This window comes from Oryzias latipes, chromosome 12 (assembly GCF_053564925.1).
Source record: "Oryzias latipes strain Hd-rR chromosome 12, Olatipes_Hd-rR_3.1".
NCBI classification, from domain to species: domain Eukaryota; kingdom Metazoa; phylum Chordata; class Actinopteri; order Beloniformes; family Adrianichthyidae; genus Oryzias; species Oryzias latipes.
The window spans coordinates 14855442-14878677 of NC_136248.1; the positions used below are offsets into that span (position 1 = coordinate 14855442).

The following is a 23236-nucleotide window of genomic DNA, read 5'->3' on the forward strand; positions in this document are numbered from 1 at the left end:
TTCAGTGTGATCAAGGTACAGTCAATGAAGCACGCATTCATTCAACCCACCTGCTTATTCACTTTTGCACAAATACAGGTATAAGTTTTGTTTTTTAATACAGCTCTCCAATAATATTGGTTATGCAAATCCTGTGTTACTGTGTGCAAACGTTAATTTCAGTCGGTGTGCCCTGTGATACAAGACTTCTATGTATGAATATACTTAGAACCTGTAAATAGTTGTGTACAGACTGTTGGTGTGTATCAGTGTGTGTATGCGAGAACTAAGTCATGACATATACTTGTGACACTCTCTTGTAATGACTTTATTATTGATTGCTCCCCCACCCCCTCTATCTCCCTCATCTGAAGAAATACTGGATTATATTTTAGTGCAAAATATTGAATTGTATTTTCTACAATTCAATGTGTTTTCTAAAATATAAATTCTTTACTCATTCAGACACAGCACTTACTCAAACGCAGTTTTCTGCAGGCTGTGTCCATCTCATAAAATATGCAAGTTATATCTAAGTAGCTCCTGCTTGACTCGGAGTTTTGTGACCCAAACAAAAGAGACGGCTTACTCAACCGTGATACTACCTCAGCTCTAATGTAGCACAGATACTGTAGTAGACTTGTTTTGCATTAAAACCGTAGCTTACAAAGACAGGAGAGGAAGGAGGAAACAGAAAAGAAACATTTCCGCATGTTGATTTAAAAAAAAAAAGTTTCTATATAATCTAGGTGCAGTTCAAAAGCGCACAATTGGAAAAAGTCTTTGGTAACCATGAGTCATCTCTTTTGGGGAAACACCATTTTATTCTCCTCATCCTCCTGTTTCACCAGCCCTTCTTTGCTTTACGCATAACTGCTCTGCACACAATGCCTTTCTTTAATTGAGAGTAAGCACTATAGGTGGCAAAAATAGATCCGCAGCATTAAAAAATGATGTCAGATAAGACAACGTGAGTTACAATAATGCATTTTTATCTTCGAAAAAAAATCATTCACATGTGAATATTACAAATATATATCAAGTATGTCACAGGTAGAATAAATACAAATACATTATTTTAAATACAATTCAAAGAAATGAGTTGGCAAAAGTTTGAGAAAAAGAAAGTGAATATTAGATCTTTAACAAAGCTGGTGATCTGCTTCATTTATTTCAGCACCATGGACAGCAACATTGTCTGTCATAGCTATGAGGCACCTTAACAGGACCTGGGACCACTTCACAACATGTCCAACAATCAGGATAAAAGCAAGAATGTCATGTGAGTGTTCTACAAGTAAGACTGAAGGAAATCTAAAGTTAACTGCCATGAATGTGTTGATGTTCCAGGGAGGCATTTTGGAGGTAGAGTTGAGCGGTGGGTGGTATGAGTCACTCACTACTGCAACTGCTACCCACTGAGTTCAGACCTGAAACTTCACCTTTCCCTGATTTTATAGCCTACCTGAATGCAGCAACACATCTCCAATCAGCCACGGGTCAGAGTAAGCTTTGATTGTATAAACAAGATTGGAAAGGAACCAGCCATAAACACACACAGTACAGACCAAAAGTTTGGACACACCTTCCCATTCATTTGAATGAGAAGGTGTGTCCAAACCTTTGGTCTATACTGTATTTTCACTGAACAAGGCATCAAAGTTCTTTAGGAGTTATTAGTTAAAATAAATTCATATACAGTATACTGAATAAGTCACAGGAAATCCTAATATGTGAATTGATGGATTCCTCTCTTACTTTTATGTGAGGAACTACAAAATTATGTTAAAATGACTCTTATTAATATTAATTTAGAAAAAATGTCATCAAAAACTACAATAATGATTCCTCTATTTTTTATGATAGACCACGATCTCCCCAACACAAACTTTATCAAACATCCATCCATACACCTTCTAAACACACTTAATCCCATTTTGGGTTACGGGGTTACTGGAGCCTATCCCACCTTAAGCAGGATGAAGGCAGAGGACACCCTGGACAGGTTGCCATTTGATTGCAGGGCTACACAACCCCTTAAAATCTGACCTTGAGGCATGTTATTGGGCTGTGCGGAAACCGGCTGTGTGGGTTCCTGGAGAAAACCCACACATGAACTGGAGAACATTCTTACTTCACACAGAATGGTCCCAGCTGGGATTTGAACCAGGCCCTTCTCACTGTACGGCAGGAGTGTTACCAACATCCAGACCAGAAACATGGTTTTAGACATTCTATTAGATTTGATCTTTAACAAAATATCCAGAATAAAAAAAGCCCTTTTCCCAGAAAGGAGTTTAAACTTTGCCGGATGGGGTTCAAAGCCATTGCCAAACCAGGTTTTCATAAGCTCAACTCTGTCTATATCTAGACAACAAACTAAATAAACTACCTTTGGGTGATCCTACAGCAAAACACAGAACACTGACTTAAAACACCCACTGCTTTTCCCCCTTGATGTGATCCCATCTTTTTACCTCACAGCTTGTCCCTTCCTCCTCTAGCATCCCTGCTGTCAGCTGTGTCATGATTCTGCAGCTCATCCTCTGCAGCATGACTCTTCTTTCCTGCTCTGCAGCAAGTCCTTGGGCAGACAAAGGAAGCAGAATTCAACCCCAGACCTGTGCCGAGCAGACACAAGCTCACACACTCGGTTCCTATAGCTCCCTCTTAACCACACATCTGTTTCATGAGCCTTTTTTGGATGAAATATAAATAAAACGTCTTCCACAGACAGAGAAAATGTCCCTATTTCAGTCAATGTTTTTCTACAGCTGGGCCATAATTAGCAGGTTGATTAAAAAAAGAAAAATAAGTACTACAATATTCTTTTTAAATCCACCAAAATAAAATAGCATTCATAGAAAGATTAAGTGTGTGTTGTAATTTATATTTAAATGCCAGATGACAAAGCTTAACTTCATTACTGTTGCAAAGAAGTGTTTAAACACTGTTTGCAGCCTGTAGCTTGAGAAGCAGAGTAGTCTCATAGTGTTTTGAGCAGTGAAAACATATACTTTGTTTTTACAGCTACAGTAGTTCCTCGCTATAAAGTGGTTAACCCCCATAGTGTAATTTTGCACGTTTTTTAACAGTGTGTTCTGCATCCTGATTAGACCAATCAATCTCCTCCTTGCCATTTCTCCTGTACACTACTGATTATGTTTAGACCGCAAAAATTATCTTTGTGTTTATTTAAGAAGGAAGGTTGAAACCTTTTTCAAGTTTGAAAAGTGGGAAAATATTGTTGTCTGTGCGAAAAGTGGGTGTGGTGAGGGGTCTGACTGCCTTGTAACATTTATGATTACTGTAAAAAAAATCCACTTTCCATTTCAGTTTTGCTTCAGATTATTTTTAGAACGTAACTCCAGCGATAAACGAGGGAACACAGTAGTTCCTACAATGTATAAATAGAAAAGAGACCCAGTCTTAGTCAAGGATATCATGAAACAACAAAGACTGAGCTTAGAACGTTTGAAAAACTCTTTATTATATTATACAAACTGACATCCATCAGTTAAAAACTACCTACTGTACTTTCGCACTATAGGGCGAACAACGAACAAGGAACATGACGGAGCTGCAAACTAGTTAAAAAAAGATAGGGGGTCTTTAAAACCTACTTTAGTACTTTTCCATTGAAAAACAGAGCTATAAATGATCTTTCAGGCAGCAGAAAGGAGCGAGCGTACCTGGCCACTTAAAATGCACACATTGTGAAGACGACTACAAGCGGCTAATATGAGCTTCCTCCGTAGGGTTGGCTGGGCGCGCCCTTAGAGATAGGGTGAGAAGCTCGGTCACCCCCGGAGAGCTCGGAGTAGAACCGTTTCTCCTCCACATCAAGAGGAGCCAGTTGAGGTGGCTCGGGCATCTAGTCCGGATGCCTCCTGGACGCCTCCCTGGGGAGGTGTTCTGGGCATGTTCCACTGGGCGGAGGCCCCGGAGAAGACCCAGAAGACGCTGAAGAGACTATGTCTCTCAGCTGGCCTGGGAATGCCTCATGGTCTCCCCAGAGGAGCTGGAGGAAGTGGCCGGGGTGAGGGAAGTCTGGCCGTTTTTTCTTAGACTGCTGCCCCCGCGACCCAGTCCCAGATAAGCAGAGGAATATGGATGGATGGATGAATGGATGGATGGATGGATGGATGGATGGATGGATGGCTGTAACATTGGCCTTCTCCTGTCCCGCTAGATATTGGCCTTAAGCCCCAACAGGGAAAACCCCTGAGGATATGGTTATTGTGTGCATCATACTGGGTGTTGTCCGTCTTGGTGAAGACCCAGAGCTCTGTACGACTTTGAGGTCAACTTTTCATTAAAAGGACTGAATTCCTGTTGAGTTTTTTTTGTCACTTTTCGTCCTCATCAACAAACACGCTGGGGTTGGCAAAGGCAACTTCACACACGCAGTATGTTAGAAGCGTTAGCTGTGTTAGCATTTTCAAAATAGCTGTATCTCCTAACCTTATTTGCAACACGTAAAAAAAACAGACTGATATCACTAAAACAAACGTTACTATGACTTTGCTAACTCCCAGCCTTGTTATTATCACGTAAGAAACCCCTAAGTCAAACACTGCTACATATTAGACACGGTAAAACATTTACAATAGCACAATCAGATATATTTAATCCACTTATAAAGTGCTCCAGATTATAAGGCATACTTATAAAAACAAACAAACAAAAAACGATATAGCAGATTCATTCATGTAGTACAATTCAGTAACTTAAGTCAAACAGTTTTTACGACACCAGTAGATTTGTTTCTGTAAGTTACTGTGGATGCTCACACATTTAACTGGCATCATAAATGGCAACAAATTTCCATTTGCACCTTAAAGCATTGATTCACTTTAAGGATCATCTTGTGCTGAAGTGTCCTCATGCACAGCCCCGACCCCCCTGGATATCTCCGATGGCAGGCCATTATCTGACCTGTCTGCCGCTCTCTGAACGGGTGAGTAAGAAACTCATTGCAAAGCACTTTATATTGCTGAAGTTGGAGGGTTCCTTCGGATTATTTGTTACCATTAACTGTTGACCATTGCCCTGAGACTGAGAGATTATGGGCCTACCCAGCACTCCCCAACACAGGAGTAAAAGGGAATTCTCTAGCAAGATGAAACTGAAACAAAATGAGGAAGGGAATCCCACAAGGAAAAACAAGACGCAAATGAAATAAGTAAGAGGGGCTCAGAATGGGCCCCATCTGCGATGACTCAGTTTAATCTTCTTGGCTTTCATCTGATCGATCTCTCCCTGCTGCAGATGGCTAAAGCTGCTGACATCAGCCTGACACACTGTCAGACACACAGTAATGCAAGTCCTTGCCAGCGCGAGGAAGTGAGACATGTAAAGAAAAGAAGCAGATCGGCTCTGTGCCGTGAGACCGCTGCCTTGCCCCTGAGGAAAGGCATCTGCAGGGTCAGGTCTGCTGGGGTTCCTGCTGCAGAAACGTATTTGCAAACTGAGATGTGCAGACGAATTAGTCTGAGTTGACATTGGCGCTGTGATGGGACATGCTGACAACTCACACACACACCCGCAACACCTGCTGACACACCTGGCTCAGGAACAACAAGGCCTCTCAGGTAACCAAGAATTGACCTGTGTCACCACACAAAACACAGAGAACCACACTGAGGTAAACAGTGGTTTAAATGCTGCAAAAAGCTCCAGTGATTACCGCTTTTATTTTGAAGAATTTTTTTTTTTGTCCGCATCTGTTTTAAGGGACAACTAGTGGCTAAGAGGCAAACTGCGACCAACAAAAAAAACAGCATTTCTGTCTTCCAAATATGTCGGATGGTTTTTCAAAAAAGTGTTCAAATTTTCTTATCTGTGCATTTAAGGTGTTAAAAGAAATGTAAAAAAAAAAAAAAAAAACGACAAGTACATTTACAGTAATAAGCTTTTAATTATTTTTTTAAACGTTTTTAATACCTTAAAGTCTTTTTTAGACTACTAATGTTTGCACGTTTTAATCAGTGAAACATGATGGTTGATTGGCATAGCAGCTAACCGCTCTTAGAAAAATGGTTGTGGCGGGACTGCAAGTCAAAGTAGATACTAACATAATGTACAGCTTTAATATGCTGACTGATTAAGAGGCAAGACTATTGAGTCATACATATCTGCAGCACCAAGTGTTGCAATGAAAGCAAACAACAGTATAAATCAGTGATGAAGGCACACCAGTTCCTTCTTCCTTGAAAGAAACCGTTTTATCTTAGTTATTTTTAAATTAGTTCTGCATTTGTTCTCTGGGTTGATGGATTTACTCCTTCCCTTCTGTTTTTTGCACGTATTTTCCTGCACAAGTGTGAAAAATTTACAAAATTTTGATCCTTTTTAATGAAAGAATGTCTTTTAAACAGTAGAGCTTTAGCATTACGGGATGTTCTTTAAGCATAATCTGTTGTTGTGTCTGTAGAATGTATAATGACACGGTTTCCTCCCTGTCGTTGTGTTTACTAAACTCTATCCAGCCTCCCTGTGTGTATGTGTGTGTGTGCTGTAATCAATGAGTGAGTGAGGTGACTCAACCATTTCTCCTGATTTGAGCCACCGTCGCTGTCTCTGTGCGAGGAGAATGCAGAAGAGTTTCCTTTCTGTGGTCACTGATCGGCCCACCAAACATCACCTACAAGAGGACGCCGCCTCAGCCTGATCTGTGAGAAGGGAGGGAGCTATTGATGCATTGCAGATAAACTGCAGATCCCAGGGCAGCCCCTCCCCTTCTTGCCTCCTGTACACCCCTTCTTTTCTTTTTTTTGGCCCTGTCAGATGACGTCGTTGCCGTCAGACCTCCCACTGCCATCGCCCCATGCATCTATCTACATGTTGTAACATGCAGCTTGCCCTCTCACCTGTCTGTCTGAGATGCCAAAGCACCTCTGACACCAGCAGGAAGTGTCATCCATTGAAGACCCGCTTCCAGTGAAATTGAATTTTTCTCATATATAAATATATATAAAGAAAATAAAGCTCAAAATTCAATTTCTGAGTATTTTTTTATTCAAATTGCCATGAATAAAGAGCAGATAAAAGTGGCGTTTGACAAGCTCCCTGCTCCGCTACATTCTGCTCCATGATTTAGGCTAAAAAGCCATAATCATAATACACTGACCAAAAATATAAACGCAACACTTTTGTTATTGCTCCCATTTATTATGGTATGAACTCAAATATGTGAAACATTTTCCACATACACAAAATAATCAGTTCTCTGAAATATTGTTCACAAATCTGTCTAAATCTGTGATAGTGAGCACTTCTCCTTTGTCAAGACAATCCATCCCACCTCACAGGTGTGCCATATCAAGATGCTGATTAGACAGCATGATTATTGCACAGGTGTGCCTTAGACTGCCCACAAGAAAAGGCCACTCTGAAATCTTCAGTTTTGTTTTATTGAGGGGGTCAGGGGACTCAGACAACCAGTCAGTATTTGGTGTGACCACCATTTGCCTCATGAAGTGCGACACATCTCCTTCACATAGAGTTGATCAGGTTGTCCATTGTGGCCTGTGGAATGTTGGTCCACTCTTCTTCAATGGCTGTGCGAAGTTGCTGGATATTGGCAGGAACTGGAACACGCTGTCGTATGCGCCAATCCAGACCATCCCAAACATGCTCAATGGGTGACATGTCCGGTGAGTATGCTGGCCATGCAAGAACTGGGATGTTTTCAGCTTCCAAGAATTGTGTACAGATCCTTGCAACATGGGGCCGTGCATTATCATGCTGCAACATAAGGTGACGTTGTTGGATGTACGGCACAACAATGGGCCCCAGGATCTCGTCACGGTATCTCTGTGCATTCAAAATGCCATCAATGAAATGCACCTGTGTTCTTGCCCATAACATATGCCTGCCCATACCATAACCCCACCACCACCATGGGCTACTCGATCCACAACATTGACATCAGAAAACCGCTCACCCACACGACGCCACACACGCTGTCTGCCATCTGCCCTTAACAGTGTAAACCGAAATTCATCTGTGAAGAGAACACCTCTCCAACGTGCCAGACGCCATCGCATGTGAGCATTTGCCCACTCAAGTCGGTTACGACGACGAACCGGAGTGAGGTCGAGACCTCGATGAGGACGACGAGCATGCAGATGAGCTTCCCTGAGACGGTTTCTGACAGTTTGTGCAGAAATTCTGTGGTAATGCAAACCGATTGTTTCAGCAGCTGTCCGAGTGGCTCGTCTCAGACGATCTTGGAGGTGGACATGCTGGATGTGGAGGTCTTGGGCTGGTGTGGTTACACGTGGTCTGCGGTTGTGAGGCTGGTTGGATGTGCTGCCAAATTTTCGGAAACGCCTTTGTAGACGGCTTTTGGTGGAGAATTGGACATTCAATTCCCTAGCAACAGCTCTGGTGGACATTCCTGCTATCAGCATGCCAATTGCACGCTCCCTCAAAACTTGCGACATCGGTGGCATTGTGCTGTGTGATACAACTGAAGATTTCAGAGTGGCCTTTTCTTGTGGCCAGTCCAAGGCACACCTGTGCAATAATCATGCTGTTCTGATATGGCACACCTGTGAGGTGGGATGGATTGTCTTGGCAAAGGAGAAGTGCTCACTATCACAGATTTAGACAGATTTGTGAACAATATTTCAGAGAACTGGTTATTTTGTGTATGTGGAAAATGTTTCACATCTTTGAGTTCATACCATAAAAAATGGGAGCAATAACTAAAGTGTTGCGTTTATATTTTTGGTCAGTGTAAAAAGACTAATAGGAAAGATTTGAAAATAGATTAAAAGATGATCAGAGTGGGACTTCAAGGATTTCCAGATTTTTTTTTATTTTTTATCTTGTACTTTATAATTATTCTACATTTTCTTACTTCAACAGTGTGGACTATCCCGTTTAAAACAGAGACTAATGAACTGTACAATCTATCTTGGAGCTTCATATATGTGTCAAAATGATGCATAGACTTTTCAGCCAGTTGATTACATCAAGTAGATAAGAAACAGGGGCAACCAAGCAAAGCAAAGCAGCTGCTCTGGAGATGACGGCTTCTCTCTGTTTGCCATGAAATACACCTGCTTGCTGGTGGGTAATGGAGGTGAGCAGATGGATGTTTCTGTTGCAGAGGGTAAAAAAGTACAGAAATTCCACAGAATTACCAGGGAATAAGACAAGCGTCCGTTGTGTAAGCTGCAGAGACTGAGAGAGGGGAAGGTGAACGGAGGATTTACAGTCGCCATACTTACCCGTTCATGAATTATCGTTTGCTCGCGCTCACTAAACCTCCACACACACACATGCAAAGTCATTTTTCCTCTCCATATTCTGTCTGTCCTCTGGCATAGCTTACTGACTGAGAGAAGACCAGTTAGCACATGACAGCAGCTGAAGAGGAGCCCTTGGTTGGAGTGTGGGTGATCCTTTTTATAGTACAAGTTTGGGAAACCTGTAAATAAATACATAAAATAAAGAAAAACAAAGAATCAAATTAAGGAATGAATTAATACAAATAAAAAATAAATGAAGAAATGTAAAAAACAATTACAAATTTAATAAATTATATGAATAAAAGCAAATAATCAAATTAATGAATGAATGCATAATACACAAAAAAAATGACAATACAAACAATAAGATAAATAAAAATAAACAACCAAATTAATACATAAACAAACCCAAAAATACAAATAAATGAAAAAAAATAAAAAACAAAGAACAGCTAATAAAAATAATAAAAACAACATTTGTAGCTGATGTCTGGTTGCTCTTGATGAACTGACTCCAACCTTGGTCCACTGCTTGTAATCATCATCTTGTTCTTCTTCTTCTTTTTCTTGCGATGCTCCCCCAAATCCTTGTATGCATTTTGCTTGACAACCTTCTTAACCTCCCGACTGCCAACAATGCAAATGTATTCTATGTGGAGGACGTTTTAAAACCTAAATATCTCCCAACCACCACTAATTTGCTTTGGTATCTAAAGAGGACATGTGGGACTTTTTAGTGATACCAAATGTGAAGGGGTGGGGCTCTGATAGTGGTAGTTTTTGGTGGATATTAAAATAAATCACTGGACGCATTTTTTTCTTTGGTAATCAGGATGTTAAATCATTCCACATTCCACTTAATGTTATGTTAATATACTTGGATTCAGCACTCAGTGACTAACCAGATTCTTTCATCATTTGCTTTCATAGCTTGTCCTCCATAAAGGGTGTCGATGACTGGACATAAGTCATGTGAGTTCCACACACCCATCCAGACAAATAATTTAAAGGATTAGGAAACATTTGTAAGTGTGTGAGCCAAAATAATCAAATTTATGGGAACAAACTGTCTTCAAATATTTCAATCTATGTGTAATGGTTCCATTTAATATACAAGTGTTACATTTGACTTTGCTGACCTCAGAATTTGAACTTTTTAAGATGCTCTAATTTTTTTAAATTTGCTTGCTAGAGTCTGTCTCTGGGTTGAGGTAATGTACAGGGGGAAAAACTTAGTTTTTCTCATGTATGTTCTGCCAGCTCTGCTCTGACAGCATCCTTAGAACTATAAAGCTGTATCAATTTTATTTGGAAAAACAATGAAGGTGGAACGTGGGATTGAAAGCACTACTGCACTGATCATTAGGAATAAGACATCTCTCAGTCCCACTAGTTAAAGTCATAATGAAAAGGCATCAGAAATTTTGAATTATATGGCATTTGATGCATCAAGACTCCCATTCAAAACCAAATTTTATCCATTTCAATTAAATTCAGTTCAATTTTTCTTTATTTCAAAAACAAATGGAAATAAACACAACAGTTTAAAATAGACAGAACAAGACAGTGTGTTTGAAAAGTAGATGTTTGAAGAGAAATCTTGTGTGATCCCACCCCTTTTTATACAACACCTGATAATCTGCACATTTCTATTTACAGTTATGCACATGTTATATATTCACATTACATGAAGAAGGGAGATTTTTGTTTTTATTGATCATTTCTTGCCTTGCACCTGTTCCATCAGTGAGATCTTGCAGTTTTTTTTAAATGCATGTAAACTTTTGGTTTGTTTTAAACCTTCATCCAAGTCATTTCTTATTTGCATGTTGCTTTTTTAATTATAATTGATTAATATTTTTAGTTTAGAAATGTTTTAGAGAAAACTTTTAAAAAACCCTTTTACATTTTTTAAGTGTATCTGAATGCGCAGATTCAATTCTGGTTTTGACTGTTTAATGAAAGATTTAAGATGCATATAAAACTGGATTTCAACATTAAACGCATATAAGTATTTTTTTTTTAATCTTGAATTGCCATAAACATAAAATAAATAATGTTTCTGGATTTGATTTTTTTGGCTGAAAATGTTTAAAAAGAAGAACAACACTGTGTAAACACCTAAATAATGCACATATTTTGCAAAAAAACAATCAGCTTTTATTCATACAAAAATAAACTTTCAATGATCTGGAAGTGCTTCTATACAATTACACACTTATGGGTCATATAGCATGAATTTAAAAAGGTAAGATGGTTATTTTGTAATATGGCTTTAGTAGAAAAGTGTATTTCGTTTAAAGTTAATAAACGTTGTCGAAGCACATATTTCCAATCTTAGCTCCTCTGACCTCAACAGTCTTAGCTTCATGCTCCTGTGCATATTTGGTTGAGGCAGCACTACACTAGCTAAATAAAAGGTCATGCTGACTTTGCAGTATGTCCTACACCTTAAATTTTCACTGTGGCCCTTAAACATGGGGCACCACCTCTAATGGTGCACTCCTTAAACTCTCTAAACCTGTGGGTTTTGCATCATGCAGGATCTCAGGCGAACTAGAGTGCAATGGGATGGGCTCATCTCACTGCTTGTTTCTGCTGCAGTACCATTTGAAATCCCTCCAGCTCTTCTGCAGTGCGCCGGAGCCCAGAACCAATACATAATGACTCCCCTTTTTTTTTCTGTTTTTTTTATTTATTTTTTAACTCTGGTACCGGTGGCATGATTCAGCATGGCAAACACAACGTCCGGAAGAAAGTCATACTGACCCTCTTTGTCTGACTCGGTCTCAGAGGCAATCTAAAACGGGCTTGATGGATAAACTCTGCTTCAGTGAAGTCTGTGCTAGAATCCAAATGAGAAAAGACATAAAACACAGGCTTTCAGAAGAGATTTTAGACAGGAGAATAAAGGTGCAGAAACAAGTGCAATTGTTTTAGCTGCAGTAAAGACGCCTTTATGTTTGGCACCTGATACTGAAACATCAGTATTGACAGACGATCGATCCAGAGGAGCGGGTTGCTGAGGACAAACTATTAGAGCGTCTGCAAAGAGGGAGATGCTGACAGTAATGCATGAATAACCCAACAAATGTGGCCTACAGGTGTAATTATGCAGTGATGTTACACGGGAGTTAGATTTATGCTGATGTTTCTTTGCTATTTAGAAAACATATGACAACTGTAAAAAAATGAGGAATAAAAGGCTAATTCTTTCTCTGACTGTAAACAAAGGTTTTGCTTTACTCATTTTTTTTCATTGACTTATATGCTGGGGCGGCTGTGGGGCAGAGGTAGGGCGGTCAACCCATGATCGTAACGTTGCAGGTTCAATTCCTGCCTTGCACGCCCATGAGTCAATGTCTCCTTGGGGACAATGAACCCCACCTTGCCTCTGGTGGTAGGTGGGCGCCTGTGTTTGGTGGCAGAGCAGCCACCAGTGTGTGAAAGTGTGTGACTGGTTAAATGGGACTGTGACTGTAAAACTGCTTTGTCCTTGTAGATAGAAAAGCGCTATACAAGTATTTACCATTTACCATGCTCTAACATGTAATTCATTTCGTGTTGGTTTTGAAAATAACATTAAAAGACAACAGAAGAAGCACAACTAAGAGAGGAAACGACAACAAATGAGCCAAAACATGCAGATTTAAGACAGATTTTTGCATTAAAATCACAACTTAGAACTGTGAGGATCACAAACTGTGGTTTGTTTTTTGTCTGTTATGTTATAGTTTTTGGACAAGTTATTGAGCAAGCTACATGACTTCATTTTTAAATGAATTTGGACGCCATGTTCAGTAATTTTTTATTTTTTAATGGCAAATATGAAGTCACAGAATTTACAAATTAAAAATCTAATAAATATAAACATTTTACATAAACTATTCATGAATCCACTGTTTTCTTTAGATGGTTTATAAAAATTAAAAAAAAAACAAAACTATTTTTTCCCACAAAAAATTTTCAAGTGCAATGGATTGTGGTCCATATTCACCAATCTATACCCACTGGTTAATAAGCCAGAATCAAATAGACTTCTATTGAGAAAATAAAGTCAGTCATTCTATTTGTCAGAATCACCATTCACTGTCAGAATCACCAGAATCAACCATTCTTGCTCAGATATCTTTCTAAACATGTTCTTGATAATCCTAATTATGTTTTAAAAATTTTTTTATTTTATTGCAAGTTATTCAAGTTATAAACTGACCAATCAGATGCCTCAAAAAAAGCATATGCTGCCCACTTTGAACGTTTTAAATGTTTTAAACGTTTTTAAACGAGCAACAGATTCTCCTGGGCCTGCTTTCAATGAAAGGGGTGTGGACTTCCAACAAACTCACTCATGACTGGTGACAATAGTTGCCATAAAAACATGGACTCAGACCGACTCACTGTCATTTGGCTCCAAATAGTGGCGCCCGTATAGCGTAAAAAAGGCGACTGGTGGGTGGGTGGGTAGGTAGGTAGGTAGGTAGGTTGGTAGGTAGGTAGGTAGGTAGGTAGGTAGGTAGGTAGGTAGGTAGGTAGGTGGGTGGGTAGGTAGGTAGGTAGGTAGGTAGGTAGGTAGGTAGGTAGGTAGGTAGGTAGGTAGGTAGGTAGGTAGGTAGGTAGGTAGGTAGGTAGGTAGGTGGGTAGGTGGGTAGGTGGGTAGGTGGGTAGTTGGGTGGGTAGTCTGGTGGGTAGGTGGGTCGGTGGGTCGGACAGACAGATAGATGGTCATGACACAATAAATGAGTGTCAAAAGTACACAGGATTGAAAGTAATGACGGCATCATTAGGAAGGCGGGAAAAAAGAAACTTAAAATACAATTATAAGAAGTGCAGTGATTTTATAATTTGATCCTGCATAGTGCTTTGTAACTTAAACTAAATACAACTTTTGTTTTCGCCTAAAATACAGGGATGTCAATAAAATTGCACTGTCATCCTCATGAAAACATGAATAATTATCTATAATAATTTTAATTTTTTTAAAGAAGGAAAACAAAATCAAATACATTTTGCCAACCATTTGGACCCTTAGAGTCTAACCATGAGCTGTGATAAGTACTTAATTTGGGATTTAGGAACATGCAGGAACGCTCAGACTCATGCTCCGCCAATTTGGAAGGAAACACAAAGTTGTATCGCAGTGCTGTTGTCGTTGATTGACAGCTGTCTGTCAGTTAGTTTTCACTCATTGAACCATAACATCCGTCCCCTTCCACAGGTACACTGGTGCAATTAAGTTCTGCGGGTGTGATGTTGTTTCAGCACCATGGACAGAGATCTCCTCCGTTAACCATCAATCTATTGATCAGTGGGTGTTTTCTTTAAGTCACCCCACCACCCCCGCACCCCCACCCACGTGGTCCAGGTCCTGGGACCATAGCGGAGGGCGTGCCTCCCCTCCCTTCTTCCATCAGTGCCTGCCACAAAACTGCTTGGGCTCGCCGTGTTCATGACACTAGCTCACATATATAAAGCGCGCACAGAAGCGGTCTGAGTCGCTGTGGAAGCCAGACACCCCTCTCCTGCGCGCACACGCCCACTTACACACACGCTTCCCCCCTTTTTTCCATCACTGCGCACGTCCTCCACAGTGATCTGGCTGGATGAGTTACCCGGTGGAGACGATAGGAAGCCCCTTCAGGAGAGTTATGGAAACGAGAACTTCCAGCTACGGTTACGGCCGCCCCAGCGGAACCCCGTCCAGCGGCTTCCGCTCCCAGTCCTGGTCCCGGGGAAGCCCTGGCTCCACTCTGACCGCGTCCTACAAACGGAGCCTGAACGCGCCAGTGTCCCGGGCGTACGGCTCCACGGTGCTTAGTTCCACCGACAGCGTCGACTATGGTCAGAACTCGCTCTCAGGCGACTACAAGAGATCCAACGAGAAAGAACAGCTCCAGGGACTGAATGACCGCTTCGTCGTTTACATCGATAAGGTGCACTACCTGGAGCAGCAGAACAAGCAGATCGAAGATGAGATCCAGGCTCTGCGGGAGCGGCAGGTGTCGCGCTCCAACTTGGATGACCTGTACGGCCAGGAGCTGCAGGAGCTGCGCTCCATGCTGGAGCAGATCCACCACGACAAGGCGCAGATTCAGCTGGACACCGACCACATCGAGGAGGACATCCAGCGGCTCAGGGACCGCTTCGAGGAAGAAGCCCGAATCCGCGAGGAGACCGAGGCCATCATCCGCGTCCTGAAGAAGGACACCACCGACTCGGAGTTGGTCAAGTCCGAGTTAGAGAAGAAAGTTCAGTCGCTGCAGGACGAGATTGCCTTCATCCGCAACAACCACGAGGAGGAGGTGAGCGACCTGATTGCGCAGATTCAGGCGTCTCAGGTGAGCGTGGAGAGGAAAGACCTCCAGAGGGCTGATATCACCGAGGCTCTGCGGGAGATCCGCTGCGAGCTGGAGGGTCACTCCAACCAGAACCTGCAGCAGGTGGAGAACTGGTTCATGTGCCGCTACGCCAAGCTGACTGAGGCTGCGGAGCAGAACAAGGACGCCATCAAGTCCGCCCGGGATGAGATAGCAGACTACCGCCGCCAGCTGCAGTCCAAGACGGTGGAGCTGGAGTCTGTGCGCGGGACCAGAGACTCGCTGGAGAGGCAGCTGAGTGACATCGAGGACCGCCACAATAGCGACCTGGCCAGCCTCCAGGTACGGAGACACCGGGGGCAATCTTTACGCGCAGTATAAAGCTGCAAAAACAGCATCTCCGTAGACTTTATCCTACAGAATAATGATATTTGTGCTTTCATTTATGTATTACGTTTTAGATTCAGTGACACAGCTTTGATTTAACACCACCTCTCCACATGAATGGTGACATATTCCCTGATTTTTAATTTGCGTAAAGACGCATGGAGGCTGCGCTGACATGCCTTTTTTTTAACGCGCTGGGAGGCTGCCAGCATTTAAAAGGAGACACTGCAGTATGCTGCCTCCGTCTCTCTTGCTGAGTCAGAGGCTCGGGTCGATGCCTGTTCAGTCATTGCATCACCTCACTGTTGGTTTTTTTATAGAGAGGGTGGGGGCGCGTAAATCCAGTGTGGAGGCTAAGATATTCAGCATTTCTAAGATGTGGGATTGCGTCAGAATATATTAAAATGCACCCAGGAGACTGGAAACCAAAGTTAACTGCAGAATTTTTCTTTTTTACTTTGACTTTAAAGACTGTTTAGGGTCTTCACAAAATGTCTGCTGTGTGTTTTTTCAGGAAACAATTCACCAACTCGACAATGAGCTCAAGAGTACCAAGTGGGAGATGGCTCGTCATCTTCGGGAGTACCAGGACCTGCTCAATGTCAAGATGGCCTTGGATATTGAGATTGCTGCATACAGGTGTGGTTTCAGAATGTAAAAAAATGTTTAAAGATTTACTTGAAAGTGCACCAAAACGTTTTTCTGTCTTTTTAGGAAACTCCTCGAAGGTGAGGAGACCCACTTTAGCACTTTCCCTTACCGCCAGGCGGTCTCCTCCACGAAAACCGCTAAGGCAAAGTCTGAGGTCTCCAAGCTGAAAGTGCAGCACAAGTTTGTGGAAGAGATCATCGAGGAAACAAGGGTGGAGGACGATAAGGCCGAGTTGGATGAGTCGCTGGCGGAGATCGCACAGGAGATCTCAGCAGAAGACGGAGGAGGGGAGGGGGAGGAGGAAGGAGAGGAGGAAGACAGAAAAGAGGGAGGGGAGGAAGAGGAAGTTGTAGCCAGTAAAGCTGAAGTCAGCGCGAGTGAACCTGCCATGGAAGAGGATGGAGAAGATGAAGGGGATGCAGGTGAGGAGGGGGACAAGGGAGAGGAAGAGAAAGGGGAAGAAGAAGATGAGGAAGACAAGGGAGATGATGCAGAAGGAGGTGATGACGATGGAGAACAGGGAGAAGAAGGGGAGGAGGAAGTTGAGGAGACAGTCCTTTCCTCCAAAGCACCAGAGTCTAAAGCTTCTCCTGGGGAAAAGGAGGGAAGTGGAGGAGAGGAGGAGGAGGAGGCTGGAGTGGATGAGGCAGGAGGTGATAAGGATGAAGATGCAGGCAGTGACAAAGCATCTAAAAGTGAAGATGAGAAAGAGGACAAAGATGATGCAGACAAGGACAAAAAAGAAGATGAGCAGAAAGAAAAAAGTGAAAAAGCAGAAGATAAAGTGGAAAACACTGCAGCAAAGTCAGAAGCTGCAAAGCCTGAGGAGAAAAAGGAAGGATCAAAGCCTGGATCACCTAAATCTGAATCCCCAAAGCCTGGATCACCCAAATCTGACTCCCCAAAGCCAAGTTCCCTTAAAGCTGAATCTCCAAAACCTGGATCTCCCAAATCTGAATCCCCAAAGCCAAGTTCCCCTAAAGCTGAATCTCCAAAACCTACTTCTCCAAAGGCAGAGTCTCCTAAAGAAGGCTCACCCAAGACTGCGTCCCCAAAAGCCGAATCTCCTATAACAGAGACCAGCAAGCCAGAGGCTTCTAAGGAAGAAAAGTCAGAGACCAAGAGTGACTCCAAAGAAGAAAAACCAGTAGAAAAGAAAGATGCTGCCATGAACGGCGACCTTGACAAGAGCAGCCCAGAAGAAAAAGAGAAGAAAGACGAGGAAAAAGACACCGGCGTGATCGCCAACGGCGTGGACGAGAGTCCCGTCAAGGAGGACGGCAGCCAGAAAGTGGTGATCACCAAAACTGTGGAGACAATCACCACCGGGGAGGACGGCTCCAAGCACGTCACCAAGTCGGTCACGGTGACAGAAAGTGTCAAGGAGGTGGAGGAAGAGCTGCAGGAGAAGCTGGTCTCCACCAAGAAGACGGAGAAGCACTCCACCCAGTCCGTCAAGCAGGTGACAGAGGGAGACTGAGAGGCCTCGGGGAAGGAGGGATGGGGGAGGGGGCCCGCAAGAGGAGAGCACATGACAAGCAATCAACCCAGAAATCAAAGAAAATCATACAGCTAGAGCGACTTAATAAAGACGAGCATTCTCGAAAACAAACCTAAATGCTTCAAACATGCATGAGTGAAAGCTTCGCTGCAGACGGAGCAAGTGACTGAGGCATTTTACCCTCCTTTACTTACTTTCTGCTCTTCATGGGGGGAGCTCCATGGTGGGAGGGAGGGAGTCTGCATGCTAGCTCAGAGAAGGGGGGAGTCATTTTCCCTTCCTATCTGTAAAAAGAGGACTTATGTAAACAAATGCACTGTGGTTGGAATGGAAATGAGGGGGTTTTGAGACAATGCCAAAGGGGGGCCGACATGCATTCTACTGAAAAGCCTTACTTGACGATTGAAAATATAATCTGAGCCAAAATAAATCAACGCGAACTATGAATACATATGATAAAGACAGAAACACGGAACACGCAACCTGAAGCAGCCTGAACCTGAAGGCATCAAAGCTTATCAAAGCTCACAGTACTCCACCTCGCCTTAAACACGCTTTTTCCCCTTCTGTTTACCTGAGTGAAACAAACCAACAACAACGAAAATCTCTTACTGTAAACGCATAGAAACATGCATTCTTGCATAGGATTGACATCAGTTTAATGATTAATACACAAGGTGCTACTGTTTGCAGTCCCATGACTTTTCCCATTGTGAAGAATTTCCCAGCAGCATTTGCTCAATAAAGAAAGCTATGAAATGATTGTTTCTTGTTGTTTTTGCTAATCTCACGTTTAGATAATCTTTACCAAAAACATCCATATAACCTATTAGCAGCTTACACTATCATATATTATAACATTAATACCAGTAAAACTGCTGGCTTTTATTTAAGTAGGAAAACAGGTCAGATAAGTAACTTGCCATGTATTGTTTTGGATGTTTTTGCACCAAATGGCAGGTTGAGCCCAAAACATTGATTGTATGTGAAATTTGGATGGGATCAGGAAGTATCTGCTGACTCCAAAAAGCTCAAATCCCACAGACTTCTATTAAGAAATAAACAGCTGGTACTCAATCATTATAGTTGTCAGAAAAATAATTATTGCCCTTTTTTTCATGTTTTTCATAATCTAATTTTTCATATTTTTCTGTAGTTCCAGTTTTTCAAGTGACTTGACTCACATATGAACTGAAGTGCCTTCCCATTACTTAGAGCTCAATATGGTGTTGGTCCATCTTTTGCTTCTGTTACAGCTTTAACTCTTCTGGGAAGGCTGTCCATAAGGTTGAGGAGTGTGTTTATAGGAATTTCTGACCATTCTTCCAAAAGTGCATTGGTGAGGTCACACACTGATGTTGGTGGAGAAGGCCTGGCTCTCATTCTCCACTCTAATTCATCCCAAAGGTGTTCTATCGGGTTCAGGTCAGGACTCTGTGCAGGCCAGTCAAGTTCATCCACACCAGACTCTTTCATCCATGTCTTTATGGACCTTGCTTTGTGAACTCTGCACAGTTATGTTGGAAGATGAAGGGGCCTGCTCCAAACTGTTCCATCAAGGTTGGGAGCAGGGAATTGTCCAAAATGTTTTGGTATCCTGAAGTATTCAGAGTTCTTTTCACTGGAACTCAGGGGCCAACCCCAAATCCTGAAAAACAACCCCACACCATAACTCCACCTCCACCAAATCTTCCATTCAGCACAATGCAGTCAGAAATGCACCGTTCTCCTGTCAACCTCCAAACCCAGACTCATCCAATAGATTACCAGATGGAAAAGTGTGATTCATCAATCCGGAGGATGCGTCTCCACTGCTCTAGAGTCCAGTGGCGGTGTGCTTTACACCTCTGCATCCAACACTTTGTGTTGCACTTGGTGATGTGTGGCTTGAATGCAGCTGCTCGGTCATGGAAACCCATTCCATGAAGCTCTCTGTGTTCTGTACTTGGACTAATCTGAAGGTCACATGAAGTTTGGAGCTCTGTAGGAATTGTCTGTGCAGAAAGTTGGTGACCTCTTTGCTTCATTTTTGGTTGCATCACTAATGTCAGGTAGGGGATAATGAGGGGTTGTAAGCTAGCAGGAGAGCATGTCAACAAAGATTTCATGGAATATCAGGGTTACTTCCACACCACAACTCAGTTGAATTTCTAATAACTTCTGCCGCTTTGCAGGACATATGTCCTAGAAAATGACACAGGTTTTAGTTTAATTTTTTGGCTAAATACAGCTTAATTATTAAAGTACCACTGGGAAAGCTTTTAAAGTAGATCAAAATATAGTCGGTGTGGGACTTTAAATTACTTCCCTGAGGTGAAATTTAAACAAAAAAAAAAAAAAGTATAATCCTTTGTCATTAGTACAGAGCATATCCAGAATGACATCATAGGTATGTCCAGAATTAAAATATTCTTTGAAAGCAGCAGCACTGTTTGGGTCTGCATTAACATTCATGTTTTTGTGTTTAAGGTGCCAAATAACTTTGTTAAAATGACGGACAAACATCATAATCTGATCAGTGATGTTTCTTCTTAACTTCCTTTATTTTAACAATGTCATGACACTGCAGGTGGGTGGAACTCAGATGCTGTAACCCAGAACGAAGACAGGTGAGTTTTCAGGTAAGAAGTGTTTAATTATTTCTCCTGAGGTGAGATTGATCTAGGCTGGAAGCGGTCCGGACTTGAACATGACTTGTGGCGTGGCTGGATAAGGTTAGCGAGAGCCGTGAGGTCTTCAGGTTGCTTGAGTGGCTAAGTGGAAGGTCCACGCTGACTTCACTCGAGGTAGGTTGGCGATCCTGGGACAAGGAGCATAAAGTTAGAGCGAGACCGAAGCAAAGGTCATAGCAACAGAGCATAACTTAGACCAGCGATAGTCACCATAAGGGGCAACAAACTGGCGTTGAACTGTGGCGTTGGGTCTCCTTTTAAGAGGCAGAGAAGATGATGTGAGTGGAGTCAGCTGGTGGTAATCAGGATGAGAAGAGCAGGCAGAGCTGGAGGGGGAGGAGTCTGAGAGGCACCATGACAAACAAGTCATTTTGATTTCTGAAAATTACTTTTTTTCCCAAACATTTCCTATTTCTTTTTTTTTTTTTCCTTTTTCATCTTTTTTTGGGAACATTTTTGCTTTGATTTCTAATGCTTTTTTAATTTTTGTGATCTTTCGTGATCTTTATAATGTTTTTTGGATGTGATTTGAACTTCAGAGCCATCGTAGTTAATCTTTTAACTGCCATAATGTAGCAGCGACACATGTAACATAGGTTTTGACATTCTGTATATCTTCCATCCTTCACATGATTCCCATGAATCAGCTGACACAAAGAAAAGCGGCTTTTCTTTTTGGTTGTGCACCGATATGCAACACTTTACTAATGTAGAGCGCTGTGGCACAAAGCCGCTTTTCCCCACAGCAGTACCCGGTGATGGACGTTGATTATGTAAACACTTCACCACCATGCGGTGCTGCTTATCAGTGCTTTTCTCTGCTTCAGAACCTGCTGGAATTACAGTTGAAAAGTTACGGTTGTTGAAAGATTATAAACATTGGTGCTATAGCTCTGATGTTAAAGAATTTTAACAGAGTTTTCTTTCCCGCTCCAACTGCCGCTGGGATCGGGTTGGAGTGCAAAGGGTGCTAGCCCACTGACCCAAACTGAATGACTCAAATGAACATTCTCTTAAACAAAAACACTAATTGATCTTCTAATCTGTTTCAACTCTTTCAGGGTCACGGGGCTGCTGGAGCCTATCCCAGCCACTAGCGGGCAAAGACAGGGGACATCTTGGACAGCGCCACAATCACACACCCATGCACAACTAAGGACAATTTAGAGTAACCAATTAAACTATGAAGCATGTCTTTGAACGGTGGGAGGAAGCTGGAGAAAACCCACGCATGCACTGGGAGAACATGCAAACTACACACTGGGTCCCCCAGCCAGGGGGCCCGGGGGCCTTCTTGTTGTGAGGCAAGAGCACTAACCACTGCTCCACCATTCAGCCCAATAAACTAAAAAAATTAAAAATAAACATCATTCTCATTTAAGTCTCATTTAAGTTGTGTTACACCTGCATAGGTGTTATACATCTGTTATACAGGAATGAAACTTTCTGAGTTGTGGAGATTATGTCTGTTTTCTTTCCACACAGAAGGGTTTGGCACCCTGGTGCGACCATGGATTTTTTATTTTTTAGGTGCACCACTGAAAACTCCAGTCGCACTCTAGAGTCCTGTTTAGGAACAAGAACATTTCACAACTGGATTTGTTGCACAGGTGGCATCCAATGGCAGTCCCATGCTGGAATTCACTGAGCTGGTGAAAAAAGCCCATTCTTTTACAAATGTTATTTAAAAACAGTCTGCATACCTGAGTGCTTAATTTTATCCACCTGTGGCCAGGCCAAGTGATTAGAACACCTGATTCTGATCACTTGGGTGGGAGAGCCAATACTTTTGGTAATATAGTGTAGTTAGCAGCAACTACAGAAATCTTAGTTAGAAAACAAGCAAAATGGTAGATCTTTATGACTCTCCCCCTTTTTCTGACTAGTAAAAAGGATAAGCGTTTAAACTTTTTTCCCTGAATGTCTCTATTTTGAAAATAAAAACTATTTTGAGAAAATCTCTGATTAATAGAGTTTGTCCCTGGAGATTTTCCCAGAAGTTTCTGCGAAAAACGAGTTTGCATTGATTCTCACCAGATTGGCTAATATAGACCACAATGCATTGACTTTGAACCTAGCAGAACATGGTGGATTCTTAAATAGTCTTGGTAAAATTGGTATTACTTACGTTTTTTTCTTTACTTCAGGAAATCTGTGGCGTTACATTTGTCGTTTAAAAAAAAAAAGGGCTGCACGGTGGCACAGTGGTTAGTTAGCGCATGTTCTCCCCGTGCATGTGTGAGTTTTCTCTGGGGACTCTGACTTACTCCCACTGTCCAAAAACATGCTTCATAGGTTAATTGGTTACTCTAAATTGTCCATAAGTGTGAATGTGAGTTTGCATGGCTGTGTTGTGGCTCTACGACAGACTGGCGACCTGTCCAGGGTGTCCCCTGCCTTCGCCCACAAGTGGCTGGGATAGGCTCCAGCAGCCCCGTGACCCCGAAAGGGACAAAAGGGGTTTAGAAG

General features: G+C 42.2%; 1 protein-coding gene across 1 annotated transcript; it reads left to right on the plus strand.

Annotated features, from left to right (window-relative positions):
• Nucleotides 1-14345: 14345 nt before the first annotated feature.
• nefma (neurofilament medium chain a) lies at nucleotides 14346-18858 on the plus strand. Its single transcript, XM_004074985.4, has 3 exons — nucleotides 14346-15898; nucleotides 16458-16582; nucleotides 16658-18858. Exons 1-3 carry the CDS (start codon nucleotides 14843-14845, stop codon nucleotides 18072-18074), a joined length of 2598 nt encoding a protein of 865 aa, XP_004075033.1. The 5' UTR covers nucleotides 14346-14842; the 3' UTR covers nucleotides 18075-18858.
• Nucleotides 18859-23236: the final 4378 nt, after the last annotated feature.

Bases quoted from the DNA above. Each gene is read 5' to 3' on its own strand.
- nefma (XM_004074985.4), top strand. From the start codon at position 14,843: ATGAGTTACCCGGTGGAGACGATAGGAAGCCCCTTCAGGAGAGTTATG. The intron at 15,899-16,457 runs GTACGGAGACAC...GTGTTTTTTCAG, and splicing joins GCGACCTGGCCAGCCTCCAG to GAAACAATTCACCAACTCGA. The intron at 16,583-16,657 runs GTGTGGTTTCAG...CTGTCTTTTTAG, and splicing joins ATTGAGATTGCTGCATACAG to GAAACTCCTCGAAGGTGAGG.